The 14,936-nt window shown below is 37.0% G+C and overlaps 1 protein-coding gene across 4 annotated transcripts in view; it reads right to left on the bottom strand.

Moving 5' to 3' along the window:
* LOC149800250 (uncharacterized) overlaps window positions 1–14,936 on the bottom strand; it is a 343,724-nt gene that overhangs the window by 125,927 nt on the left and 202,861 nt on the right. For all 4 annotated transcript variants that reach the window (XM_089959830.1, XM_089959831.1, XM_089959833.1 and 1 more), the window contains one exon: window positions 2,152–5,707. In XM_089959830.1, coding sequence (XP_089815956.1) covers window positions 2,152–5,707 — 3,556 coding nt within the window. The remainder of the gene's footprint in view (window positions 1–2,151; window positions 5,708–14,936) is intronic.

Below are 14,936 nucleotides of genomic sequence, written 5' to 3'. Positions count from 1 at the left end.
CACTAATATAAGGTCACAGTCTATTGTCGAGATTAGATAGGCACCAATATAAGGTCATAGTCTATTGTCGAGATTAGATAGGCACCAATATAAGGTCATATTCTATTGTCGAGATTAGATAGGCACCAATATAAGGTCATAGTCTATTGTCGAGATCAGATAGGCACCAAGATAAGGTCACAGTCTATTGTCGAGATCAGATAGGCACCAATCTACGGTCACAGTCTACTCACCTTTTGATTCGCAATTCAAATTACAGCCTTCATATTTATTAAAGTGCAAAACTTTTTTTTGGAAAATATGATTCCTAATAATAACACCCCCAAAACAAAATGCAATGTTTATTCCGATCAGTTGCTAAAATTTCAGTAGACAGAGAAAAGTAAAGGTGAGCAGAACACACTCTAAGTTAATCGGACTGTACCTACACATCTCCATTAAATCATTTTATTTCTCCCCTCTCTGGAAAAGTGGTGGAACTATCCACCGTAAGTTATTATTCCTAGCGTTGCTAAGCAGCAAATATTCCAGACACAGACAAAATGTAATATTCATCATTCCAGTACTGACTAGCAATAAAATATACAATAAGAAATGTTCACACCAATAATTATGGCATCCATAAATGTCTACAACAATAATTTTGGTGTCCAAAAGCATTCACAACAATAATTACAGTGTCTAAAATTGTCCACAACAACAATAATGGTGTCCAAAAGTGTTCACAACAACAATTATGGTGTCCAAAGGGGTTCACAGCAATAATTTTGGTGTCTAAAATTGTCCACAACAATATCTGTGGTGTCCAAACATGTCCACAACAATAATTATGGTGTCAAAAAGTGTTTACAACAACTATTATGGTGTCCAAAAAAGTTCACAACAGTAATTATGGTGTCCAAAAAAGTTCACAACAGTAATTATGGTATCCAAAAATGTTCACAACAGTAATTATGGTGTCCAATAATGCTCACAACAGTAATTATGGTGTCCAATAATGTGACAATCTACATCTTCTGAGAAGTCATCCAAGTCTACTTTAAATGCTGATAAGAATAACGTACTGTCACTAAAGGTTGGTTTAGGTCTGTGAGGTTTAATGCCGCATTTTTATACTGGCAGCCAATATATTTGGTGGAAGAGAACATAGGAAAAAGAACCACCAACCCACAGGAAGCTAATGGCAAGTTTTCCAATATATGGCGATGATGGCTTAGCAGAAATTCTAACTCTTGAGTGATCTGTGAAGTGATCACTAAAGGCAAGCACATTAGTGTAGCCTCATGTCCAAGGTGGGATGAACATAACAACCTTAGAGCGGCCTTATGTCACAGATGGAATGAAGAGGACTAACTGATATTCCTTAGAGCATTCAGTCACCAGCGGCCCATTGTCACTGAAGGATTGAGGGCTTCTAAACAATGTAATGTGTAAACTAGCATACTTTAAAAAACTATCCCCATTACATGTATAATCATTTTTTATTAACAAGGTTGTTTAAAGCTATGACAAAGTTATTTTTGACTCTACAAGGTTGTTTTATGCTCAATGTCATTTCAGTCTCAGACAAAGTCATTTTAGGTTAAACAAGGTTGTTTTAGACTCAAACAAGGTCATTTTAGGTTCAACATCAAGTATAGTTATAAAAAATTCTAAACTCAAGTAGGGTATAATATTGGAAATCAAATATGGTATAACATATTCCAAATCAGGTATGGCATTACATATTCCCAATAAAGTATGGTATAACATCCTATTCCAATCAAGTATGGTATAACATCATATTCCAAATAAAGTATGGTATAACATCATATTCCAATCAAGTATGGTATAACATCATATCCCAATCAAGTATGGTATAACATCCTATTCCAATCAAGTATGGTATAACATCATATTCCAAATAAAGTATGGTATAACATCTATTCCAATAACATCATATTCCAAATATTCAGAACCAGGTTGAGTCATAAACTCAGACAAAATAGTAATATTACAAGGTATTCAATATGCAATAAAGTGTGCTGCTGCCCCCATTTCTTTTTTGTACGATTCATTTCACTTGAGAAGACTTACAAACATGCATGCATGCATCCATCCATACAAGAACGTCTACTAGAGTTTAAAAAATGGGACATAATTCATTCTTACCTGATCCCTGACTGGGTCACCACTCTTGCTAGGTTCCCCTTTTAATGGAGATGGTGGAAGTGGCGACAGTGGGGAAATCATGTACGTATCCATGCTACCGCTAGCATCAGAACCAATAGAAGATGGCCTGCCAGTCTGTAAACGAATTCGGCTCCACTCAGTTTGAGCATACAATCTTTCTGGTCTCTTCATTTCAACATAATCTGCAGAATCACGTGAAGAATTTGACGATATTGACCTTGACCTGCGTAAACTTTCATTTCTTTGATCTCGAGTATAATTGTACTTGCTGAAGTCAATTATTGGCTGCACGGAGCTGCTTTCTTGCTCCGACAGTGACGACTCTGATTTACTATCTGGTTTAACATCATCACCAAGATTTTGACCTTTTTCTTTTAATTTTATTTCCATAAAATTTAGAACCGCTTTTTGCTGCATCCTTTTCAAATCATCTGAAGTCCTGTTACTATCTTCACTGGAATCTGTCCGAGGCTCACGCATTTCTATGCTTGAGCTTGAATCGGATGCCTTATTGCTACTATCTGTATTTAAAAACTTAAAATGAGCTGATTGCTGCCTTTTGAACTCTGGTTTCTGGACACCCTCACTTGATGTTACTGCCTCAGAGCTATCAGTAACTTTCTCTGACTGAACTGGTTCCCTAGAACTCCCATGGTCCATGTTCATATAATTTCGGTCTAACATTGATCGTGATTTATCCACAGCAGCTTGCCATCTGCTCTCAGACGATTCCTCCTGAATTTGCGCTAGTCTATTTGCATCAGCCTGGCTCTGACTGGTGTACCCATACATGGGCATATAATCTGTATAAGAAACAGAACGTGCATGGGATCCAGTTGGAAAATCATTTGATGTGGCAGACACATCACTTTCTGTCCTCTGGTGGAAGTTCAAGGTTGAAGATGGCCTCTCAATTTCATCCAAAGAACTATATGGATATTTCAGAGGTCCTCGACTGCCTGGTGAGGTAATAGGCTTGGAGCTATCAATGGCTGTTGGATCTTTAGGTTCATCAGGACCTGGTGTCTTCTCTGAAAACACAGAATCTGAGCCAAGTCGTGACAAAGATCTACCAGAGCTTGAATCAGAACTAGATTTAAGACTCCGAGAGGGACCAGCCTCTGAAGAAGTCCTTGGCTGCAAAGATGAATCTGACGGAAAATGAAAAGAATGAGCCTGATATGAACCTGATGACCTTTTGTTCAAATGAAGCATACTCTGACTGTATTCCTTTGATCTGTATGGAGAATTAAGGCTTGATTCCGACATGTATTGGCTATCTGGAAGACTGCGGTGTGGCATAAAAGACACACCAAGGCTCTGCCTGGCATAAGATCCATCTACGCTATAACGTGCAGACTTTGTTGCAGGTGGATTACGAAGGTCCATGGAAGACACGGACTTAACAGGTGTGTTCTCGCCACTCAACGAATCTGATTTTGACCCCACATTAGAGCCATAGTCATCTCGACCAAACGGCATTGGATTTTCATATGGATGAATAACAACACTACTGTATGACTCTGCCCCATGAAGGCTACCGTACAAAGACTCTGGCCGTGGGCTACGTAAGTCATCAAAGTTTGAAGGAACTGAATGCAACTTGCCACCACGGAATTCCTCTGACAGCTTTCTAAGAAGTGGTGCACCTACTATATCACTATTAATGGACATAATGCCCGAGTCTGTTGTAGAGTTACGATGGTCGGCAGACTTGGAATGTTCCCTATAAGAATCCAAAGGAAATTCCTGGTGTTTACTCCTGCTTTCTTCATCTGAATATCGGCTTGTTCCTTCACAATCAGAACTAACAGAAGAATAGGACATATGTGCCTGAACTGATTTTTCGGTGAATCTTGGTGGATCAGATGAGCTGAAGCCCATGCCGTCCTTCCCTGTCTTGGAGAACGAATCTTCTGTCTGAGTGCCTGTGTTATAGTAAGGTGTCTGGCGAATTATCACTCCGCGTGATTTATTACCCGATGGTTGAAATGTACCCCTGGAATACTTCACATCTCCTAGTACAGCTTTGCTATCAGACAAGGGACTATTCAGAGGGCTTGTGCTAGAATCTACCATTTTGGAATTTTGTGGAAGCTGACCAGACTGACTGGACACTCCTGGGCTCTGTATGGGGCTTGTTGTAGTGTCCACTCGTTTTCTATTAGCAGCGTAACTCGAGTCTGCATTATAATGGGAATAATAATCAGACTGACCTTGACCTTGGCTCTGATAACCAGAGGACACAACTGCAGCAATTTTGTGTGCTAGCATCTTCTGGTCAAGTTGTGACACATCTCGTTCAGGTGGAGAAGGAATATTGTATTTTTCATCCCCAATATTGTGGCCATCAGGATCAAACAGCGGTGGTGGGTAACCAGGCTTGGAATTGTTACAAAAATCCTCAAACCTCTCCTCCAAAGTCTTCAAGTTCTCATAGTCATTGTTACTATCTTTGGCTGTTGGTTTCCTTCTGGTGTAAAAATTCTTCTTCATTTCTTTGTTAAAACCTGGATCACTGGCATTCCTTGGCTTGTTTTCTTCAAAAGTCATTCTCTCCTTCTCATGCACAGGTCCAAGTTGAGGGTGGTAGCCTGTCTGCGGATCCAGTGGAGGATTGCCCTCCCTATCTGGATTTGGATGGGGAACAGGCCAGGATGGGTACTTTTCATGGTTCTGATTAAACCCAATGTATTTTAAACTGGATATATCTCGGACTGGGGGAGCTGGGGGAGAATAAAGTGGGCGATTGTCTTCCTTCCCTGCTGGCTGCATATTAGGAATCTCCTTGTCAAGCTCATCCTCTTCTTTTGTCATTGGCATCATAGTGGACATACTCCCCATTGCTTTCTGCTGATCCCGCAACTGTGGTGGTACAGAGGAACCTGACAAATATTCCTGTCGATAAGTGGAGGCAGGCATTTGTGGTGGCACAGATCTTCTGCCATTAGGGAATACTGATGCTGCATTTTGTGTTTCACTATATGTGTATCCACTTGTGCTTACAAATTGAGAGTGGCTAGCACCCTGGAATGGGTGTTTCCTTTGCTTCTGGACATTGAAATCAAAATATTGTTTGGTATAGGGACTTCGATGTATGTTACTGAAGCTGGGACTAGGTGGGCTTTGTAGGGATGTAGTCAGGTTCTCTGGAATATCTGGACTAGATTTGGCAGGTATCAATGTTTGTGGCTGCATACTTGAGTATGCTCGAGGTGAAGTAGGTGAAATATTCTCCTTGTTGAGAACTGGTGTGGATTTTGCCGGAGACAGGGGTCCAGGGTAGGTACTTGTGGGCACATTAGTTGTGTTTACAGTGATTGGGGATCGAAGTGCTGACAGGTCCTGCTGTGTAGCCCATCCTCGTAGATTTCCTCTGAGGGTTGCTAATGGCACAGTTGAAACTGGTACGGTATCCACTTGCCCAGATACTGAACTGGGATAACTTTGAGGATCTACAGTTGGCTGAGGAGGCAAAGGGGTATATCGACCCTGGGAGATGCTATTTCCAGGCTGGGGGTGGCCTCGTCCTTCACTGAAAAGAAAAAGAAAAGAAACTTTAATGAGCTTGACTAACTTCAAAAGAAACAAAGATCAGGTCCCATACATTAAACATTTCAACCTAAATGCCAATACTCCATTCAACAAAAATAACCCCAAAAAATGTATGTTACAGTTACATTTAATTACAGTTTAATTTTTTTTAAATATTATTTCTAATACCATTCTTCATGTAAACATAAGGCACCATTAAACCGACTACTTGTAAGTTTGACTCCAATATGCAATCATGAAAATCTTAGTTAAAATGCACCTTAAATACAGGACCAGTTTTTGAGAAATTTCCATGTTTTAAGTTCTCTCTCTTCAACAGATCCACATATTTTCATATCTGACCTATCATAATATGGTACTGCAATGGACAGCAAATTCAACAAGATTAATTAATACAATTTAGCTGATTCATAACGATGAAAGTGGTCCTGTCATAATAGGATACAGTGTATGTTCCCATACAAGTCGAGTACAACTCCCAATGACATAGACCTTAATCTGTAATTGCACAATGCACCAGGAGATCAGGGTCCATGTTGTTTGTTCTACCGATTAATCATAACAAACTGCAAAGACCCTGATCTGCCAGTGCATTATGCAACAGGAAATCTAGGTCTGTGCAGTCTGCAGTTGACTTATAAGCAAGACTACACATTATCCTTGGTTACAAGAGAGGGGGGCTTGGAAAAACTTGGGTTTTCATTGAAAAGCCCCCGATCATCTAAAACAAAAATAAGCAACCAATACAGTATACATTGCTCAAGTAAGCAACCAATACAGTATACATTGCTCAGGTAAGCAACCAATACAGTATACATCGCTCAAGTAAGCAACCAATACAGTATACATTGCTCAAGTAAGCAACCAATACAGTATACATTGCTCAGGTAAGCAACCAATACAGTATACATTGCTCAAGTAAGCAACCAATACAGTATACATTGCTCAAGTAAGCAACCAATACAGTATACATTGCTCAAGCAAAAAACCACTTAAATGTTTGAACTTGTGTTTCTTCATACTGTTCATACTTGCTTTCGAATTGAGTCTAACTGCAAACAACATAGACATGAACTGCAGTTGTATAACGTGCCAACAAGTCAGGGTCTACGTTGTTTGTTCTACTGATTACTCCTAACAAACTGCATAGACCTGTTACGTGACGGCAGATCTGTCTGTTCAGTTGGCAGTTGTACTAGATTTACAATGTATATATGGTAATTATTAGCTTGAAACAATGGTAAATATAAGTGATCTAAAATATTATTTTACAGCTATTGTCATAATTACATCTTTTTCCCTGAATGATATTTGTTGCTGGAAATAGGGGTAGGAAACACCTTTTTGTGTTACTTTAATTACATCCCAACAGTATCTGTTTCTAATAGATTTTTATTTTGCTGGTTTGTTCAATGTACAAAAGTTGTTTTGATTGGCTTTTATTTTGCCTCTCGATGAAAGATGAGTGAAATTTTTTCTCTTTTTTTTGTTTTTTGTGGTGGGTTGGGAGGGGGCTGGTTGGCGTATTAGACCCATGGTTTTCAAGTCCTGTCCCCATTTTTAGAACTTTAAAACTCAAACTCACTCTATTTTTTGCAAAGTTTCATGGTCCCTACACTGTTTAAACCAGTTTGCTTTAAATCTAATGGCAGGAAGCCTAAAATCCTAGCTCATACTCTGGAACCAGTAACCATTTGCCTTAAAAAAAATCCTTGTCTCAAAAATAACATTTTCAGCTGCATTTTTCAACATGAGAAGAAGTCTATTTTGCATAGAAGTATTGTAGAGCTGCATCCTTCACCTTTCCTGTAATAACACCTGCTTCAGTCAATCACAAATTATAGAGCTTGGAACCAGGTTTCAATTTAATGAGGAACATGCCATTACTCCTGCTATAGTAGAAAAAACATATTTGACTAATTTCTTTAGTTCCACTAATCTAGTTGTAAGCTAAAAGTAACTTAATCTAATGAATGTCGACTGAATGGGTCTGGTAGTCTAGTATGCTGTCACAGTCTATGGATGGTAATTTGTCGACTGAATGGGTCTGGTATTCTAGTATGCTGAGTCTATGGGTGGTAATTTGTCGACTGAATGTGTCTGGAAGTCTAGTATGCTGTCAGAGTCTATGGATGGTAATTTGTTGACTGAATGGGTCTGGTAGTCGGGTATGCTGTCAGAGTCTATGGATGGTAATTTGTTGACTGAATGGGTCTGGTAGTCGGGTATGCTGTCCGAGTCTATGGATGGTAATTTGTTGACTGAATGGGTCTGGTAGTCCAGTATGCTGTCAGAGTCTATGGATGGTAATTTGTTGACTGAATGGGTCTGGTAGTCGGGTATGCTGTCAGAGTCTATGGATGGTAATTTGTTGACTGAATGGGTCTGGTAGTCCAGTATGCTGTCAGAGTCTATGGATGGTAATTTGTTGACTGAATGGGTCTGGTAGTCGGGTATGCTGTCAGAGTCTATGGATGGTAATTTGTTGACTGAATGGGTCTGGTAGTCCAGTATGCTGTCAGTCTATGTATGAGCCACTGCAAGAATGTTATCACAACATCTGATATAACTAACTTCAATAATAATATATTACTGTAAAATTCTAACAATAGTTATTTTGTTGACGGTAAACCAATATCTGCATAGTATCTTTTAAAAACTGACTACACAGGCAGTAAAAGACATCCATCTTTGGTTGAAACTCTTAACGTTTAGATGCTACGTAAGATTGTCATTTTTTTACATCACTAAATCAGGAACAACAGTGGCTTAGTGTTAAATGTCCGGGACTCATGTTGGAAAGTATGCATTGTATCCGCTCCTTTGTCCTTAACATAATCATGTAGACTTTAAATGACTCTCCCTACGCATCCATTCTGCACTGCCGTTTTTTTTGCTAGTTTGATTGGAAATAAAAATTCTCAAAATTTATATCAACTGATCAATTGCCAATTTAGATTACTGGGAGTAGATTTCTGTCAGTCTGGAGATATTGTTCAACTTAATTATTTGACATAAATGAGAAGGAAATAAAGAAATTGCTAGGCTCGTAGAGCTGAAGAAATTTGTCCTTAATGGAAAAATTACTTTGATAAAATCCTTGATTCTGCCAAAATATGTTCATCTTTTGATGCTGTACAAAGTCCTGAATACAGATAATGAGCTGAATACGTTATATTTCAAATTTATTTCGGGTGGCAAAACCAAGAGGGTAAAAACAGATACTCTCACAGCCCCCTTTAAGGAATGGGGATTTAAAACGATTTACTAGCACTCATTTATGTTATGTAAAACTTTTCTGCCTTTTAATGAATGAAGATGGTTTCTGGCAAAAACTGGTTTTCAAACAAATATTTGGAAAATTTTGAGGTATACTGCTTTTAAAATTAGGAAAAAACAAATTGAAAGAAATCTCTAAAACAATTAAAAATATTTTTGGAATGATGTTATTTATGCTTTATCTCAATGGAAAAATGAACCATCGACTGTTTAGGAACACTAATCTCATGATATTCTCAATTTAGCAACTATCAACTTTAAATCATACACTGGCTGGAGAACAAATGGTGTTGTACTTTTTGATGCACAAGGATCTCTATTAAGTTTTGATAAAACAACACAAACTAAAAATCTGATACAGCACTTTGCTCTTATCTCAAAGAAGTGGAAAAAGAAAAGTACATTTTTTTGGAAAGTGGAAATACTTTCCAGGTAATAGTCCAGAATCCTTTGCTCCATAGGATAAGAGCTTTGAGAAAATGTATTTATCAAGATCTGATAAAAACGAAGATACAAAAGACAGATGTCAAACATGAAAATTGATCCAGGCAACTAGGGCATGCAACTGGTGCAAATGAATGGTCCAACTCATTGTATTGGCTAAACTTTGTGCAAAAGACACAAAACTAATTAGGTTTAAGTTTAGATTTCTACAGAGAAATATTGCCACAAAACAGTTTTTGGAAAAGATTAACTTAATTCAGAATTATAAGTGTGCCTTCTGTAAAGAGGCAACAGAACAAACTGAACACTTATTCTATGACTGTTAAACGTTACTGAACATTTTTGTAAATTATTGGTGGAATGGATCCAAAATTATGACCCAAAGTTTAAAATTACAAGAAAAGATGTCTTTATAGGAAATTACAAGAAAAGATGTCTTTATAGGAAATAACAAGAAAAGATGCCTTTATAGGAAATAACAAGAAAAGATGCCTTTATAGGAAATAACAATTCTAATCATCTGATCAATTTCCTAATTTTTTGTGCAAAGTATGTTCTATACAGAGCATGTTGTATATAAAAAAATCCCAAATCTCACTAAGATAAAAATTGTGTTTTATCATACAAAAGCCTGGAAAAATGTGTCACCAAAGTGAATAACACAAGTGATGAGTTTAAGAAAAGTGGACCATTTTTTGGCCTGAGATCTTTATTTTCTTCTTTACTTTCAAATCAAGCAACCAAACAGGCAATGGAAAATGCCTTGGGGTTTGTAAATGAGTGGTTCTTTTTTTACAATATTTGTGTGTGTGTGTCAGTGTGTGTGTGTGTGTGTGTGTGTTTCTAAATAAAGGAATGTAAGACCAGGACCGAAAATAATTTTAAGGTAATGCCCCATAGACCTGGTCTGGTGATGTGAGACCCTTTTAGAAATTTCAAAGTTGTGATCTAACTGGTGATCCATAAGGTTAACAATACATGATTGTGTCCATCAGATCTCCACAAATCAGACTGATCTTGCAACAATACATGATTGTGTCCATCAGATCTCCACAAATCAGACTGATCTTGCAACAATACATGATTGTGTCCATCAGATCTCCACAAATCAGACTGATCTTGCAACAATACATGATTGTGTCCATCAGATCTCCACAAATCAGACTGATCTTGCAACAATACATGATTGTGTCCATCAGATCTCCACAAATCAGACTGATCTTGCAACAATACATGATTGTGTCCATCAGATCTCCACAAATCAGACTGATCTTGCAACAATACATGATTGTGCCCATCAGATCTCCACAAATCAGACTGATCTTGCAACAATACATGATTGTGTCCATCAGATCTGCACAAATCAGACTGATCTTGCAACAATACATGATTGTGTCCATCAGATCTCCACAAATCACACTGATCTTGAAACAATACATGATTGTGTCCATCAGATCTCCACAAATCAGACTGATCTTGCAACAATACATGATTGTGTCCATCAGATCTCCACAAATCAGACTGATCTTGCAACAATACATGATTGTGTCCATCAGATCTCCACAAATCAGACTGATCTTGCAACAATCTTAAAAACATGCACATCAGATTTCTCCACCATTACAACCATATTGCACTAACAATAACAAAAGTGTATTAAAAAAAATCTGAGCAATTACAGTACAGTTATAAGATTTGTTTTAGAATGGTTCTCTAATCTTACTTAAACAGTGTTAAGTAAGGGTATTAAAAACAGTGTTAAGATATAAGTGGTTCAGTCCAAGATTTATAGGTTGTTCTAGTGTTCATGTGAACACCTCTCTTTTCCAGTCAACTAAAAATCATAGATGTCCATTCAAGCAAGTTGGACCAGCCCTCCTCTACAAGGTTGACAAAAAGCAAACTCCTTAAAACAATTGGTCATAATCTGGTATGGTGTATAAACTGCATTCTTTTAAACTGCAATCAAGTACATTACCACAGAAAAACATTCACCAAGTCATCCAAAAGGTAGGCAATCAGGAAAAGACACGTATATCTCCATAATGCAATAATGATCAGTCATATTTATGTGCCGAGGCAGATTTTTACTTCTTTGTCCTTGTGACTACCTTGGTTGGCACAATTGTATTTAGAGGCAGATTTTTACTTTTGCCTCCACATAAGTACCTTGGTTGGCACAATCGTATTTAAAAGGACATTTTCCTCACTTTAAAAATGATAAATTACAGAAAAATCTATCAAAATCTTGCACCTAGTAACTTTCAAAATACAGAACATTATTACTACATACATAGATTTTAATACAATGTATTTTATACCTGAAAAAATTAAAACTTTCAAAAAACAGTCCTTATTTCGTGGCAAGGATTATGCCTGTCACTGGGAAAATTAATGGAGTACAGCAAATTTTTCACACAGGTTTCACAATACATCATCTCTCCTTACATATACAAGTATCGTTCCAAACCAACAGCAACTTTTTTAACGATATCACACAGCAACTTTTTAATGATAACACTGCTTGCATACACCACAGATAATGGGATGAATTATTACACACAACCACATCTTGTCCGATTATGACTATATACTTACCTGCAGTAAACGTAAACATTTTAAAGAAACCATTGTATATATAAAAAACTGTAAATTTAAAATGCCATCTTTATGCTGCAAAAGTCACATAAAGTAAATGTCAGACTGTACTGTATAACCTGACAGTAGTCCATTGTCACTATGCACCAAAAGAACTCTGTCACTTTACTATGAGAGCAAGGAATATCGATGAGTACACAAATCTAGTTAAATTGTAAATAATCTTGAGATATGCACAAAATGATTGCATGCCATATCAGAACCAGTCGACAAGATGTAAGCACACCCTAATTAATTTTAACCTCAATCTCATAAAGTTTCAAGCATGTTTAGGTAAAATAAAAGTCCACTCTAAAATAGATCAATAGGGTATAATGAACCAAGTTCCCTCTTTCCAACGAAATGGGAAAATTTCTCTCTAAAACATCAAGATAAAACAAGGACATAATGTAGTTTTTATTCTTATAAAATCAGTGGGGGTAAACTTCCCCTTTGCAAATCTGTTGTGAAACTTAAACCCATTTTCCAGAGAAATGCACAAACTTGCCACGAAAGCAGAGTTTGGTTATTAGCCAAATGCTTTCTATAAAATCTATTCATACATATTCTGCATAAATTACATATTCTGTTCTTAACAACTTGATAAAGATGTTAAACACTTGTTAAATACCTGCCCCGACGCTCGCTTGTAAGTGCAATCCAATTGCAATCATCACAGACCCTGATCTGCAGCATCATAATGTGTTGGCAAATCAGGGTCTATTTTGTTTGCTTTAGTGATTACTCCTTACAAACTTCACAGAACCAGATCTGCTGATGTATTATGCAACAACAAATCAATCTGGTTCTTCCATGTTTGCAGACTTGCAGACTTTGCAGATGGGCTGGACTTACAAGTGAGTACATATGATTTCTGATACCCCCCTCCATCTCCAAAACAGTGTCCAGTTGGTCCATACAGGATTGTTTTTTCTATTTGTTGATGTTAAGTTCACTTTCAACACATTACTGGCTATCAGCCTAAAAAAATGGCAGCCAAGTGCCTTTCCAGCTACATAATGAGACAGCTGATTTGGGCTGGCCTGGATGGGTACTGAACCCGTGATCATTGGAGTATGAGTTTGATGTCCTAGCATTGAAGCTAACATGGCTCCCATAAATCTTGTACTTTTTTTTATTATGCAGTGTTTAGGGAGCAGTCGTTAAAATAAATCCCTTCAAATTTATTATTTTTATTATTATAATCTGTATTGACTTGTAACTGTTATAGGACAACTTGCCAAAATTAAAATGCTGTTTATGTGAGTGATTTCGATTTTAACAATTTTAGGCATAATTCAGTCATAATGATGTTTATGTTTTTACAAAGAAGGCCTTTAAAACTGATGCTATGAGATACAGACTTTAGCATGGTAGCCTCTTAACATTCAGAATCTGCCATCAAAATGAATGCCTTTAAAACAGATGTAGTGATACAGAATTTTTAACATGGCAGCCTCTCGACACTCAGAATCTGCCACCAAAATGAAAGCCTTTAAAACAGATGTACTGATACACTATTTTTAACATGGCAGCCTCTTAACATTCAGAATCTGTCATCAAAATGAATGCCTTTAAAACAGATGTAGCAAGATACAGACATAAATATGGCAACTTCTTACCATTCAGAATCTGTATTTTTGTATCTGGTCTTCTGTGAAGAATATTTTTCTAAACAATAAGGGAATGTTACAGGAAAATAACTGTTGATCACTCAGCTGATCAGAGTTAATGATCGTATATAACCTTAAGATTTGCTTTACAAAGGTACAAGGAGTAATTAATGATAGATACATGAAGGTAGGTTTGTATTGACTGACCTACAAGGCTACAATGACAGGTAAGTGTTATATGCGTTTAACACCTATACAATCATGCAGCACCAGGAACTAACCATGAGTCATCCAGGCAGTCAATCTGCCCTATACCAACAATGACATGTTAATACATTCACCATAGACTATATTCCTTTGATGGTCAGCCATTACATGAGATAGCCACAATGAAAGGTACAAATCTATTAACAACAACAATAAGCTAACAGACTTAATCTTTTATATATTGATGGTAGTTAATCTATTAGACACAGCTGACCTCTGACCAAAGCAGGGTTGTTATAGTAGATGGACATACTGGCATATCCTACAATATTGACTGGCACCAGCAAAAGACTACAGCATATCATCTATACTAGCTTATAAGTCTATGCCATCTGCAAACTGCATAGACCCAGATCTGCCATCACATAATGTGCTGGCAGACCAGGATCTTTGCTATCACTGGACTTGACTTGTAAGCGATTATATATGGTAAGTACATAGTCTTTAGTGGATATGAATAGAATTTTCCCCATTATCAATTAATGTAACAGGTAAATTACATTTTTTCTTTTTCTATTTTCCTATTTCTAATTGATTATCAATCCTCCATATATCCATCTAAATTAAACCTGCAAACCCTTTTTCTAATTAAGACATTCATTTTGCTTGTTACTTTGATCAGGGTCTGTCATTCAGCAATCTGCAGGATGTGCACTAATTTCTGACAAAATCATGGTGAAAAATTAACATAATGTACATCACTTTTTCAAACCCATGCTTTCATTTTTTTCAACAAAATCCTTCTACATTAAAAAAATTTTCTCTGCTCTTTTTCAGATGGAGAAATAATTTTCCTCCTAAAGTTTAATTTGAGAATAAACCACGCCCTGGTAGTCCAGTATCTCATCATTAAATTACAGCAAAATTTGAAATCCAACTTTATCATGAGATTATGTGGAAATACAAAGGCTTGTGCAGAGCCCTAATAAAGAAACACAACCACATCTATTTATCACTGCAATCTGAACA

Source organism: Sinohyriopsis cumingii, chromosome 5, assembly GCF_028554795.1.
Source record: "Sinohyriopsis cumingii isolate HCF-2022 chromosome 5, ASM2855479v2, whole genome shotgun sequence".
Classification (NCBI taxonomy): Eukaryota; Metazoa; Mollusca; class Bivalvia; order Unionida; family Unionidae; genus Sinohyriopsis; species Sinohyriopsis cumingii.
Note: the sequence above shows the minus strand (reverse complement) of the source record. Positions and strands in the feature narration are given on the sequence as shown.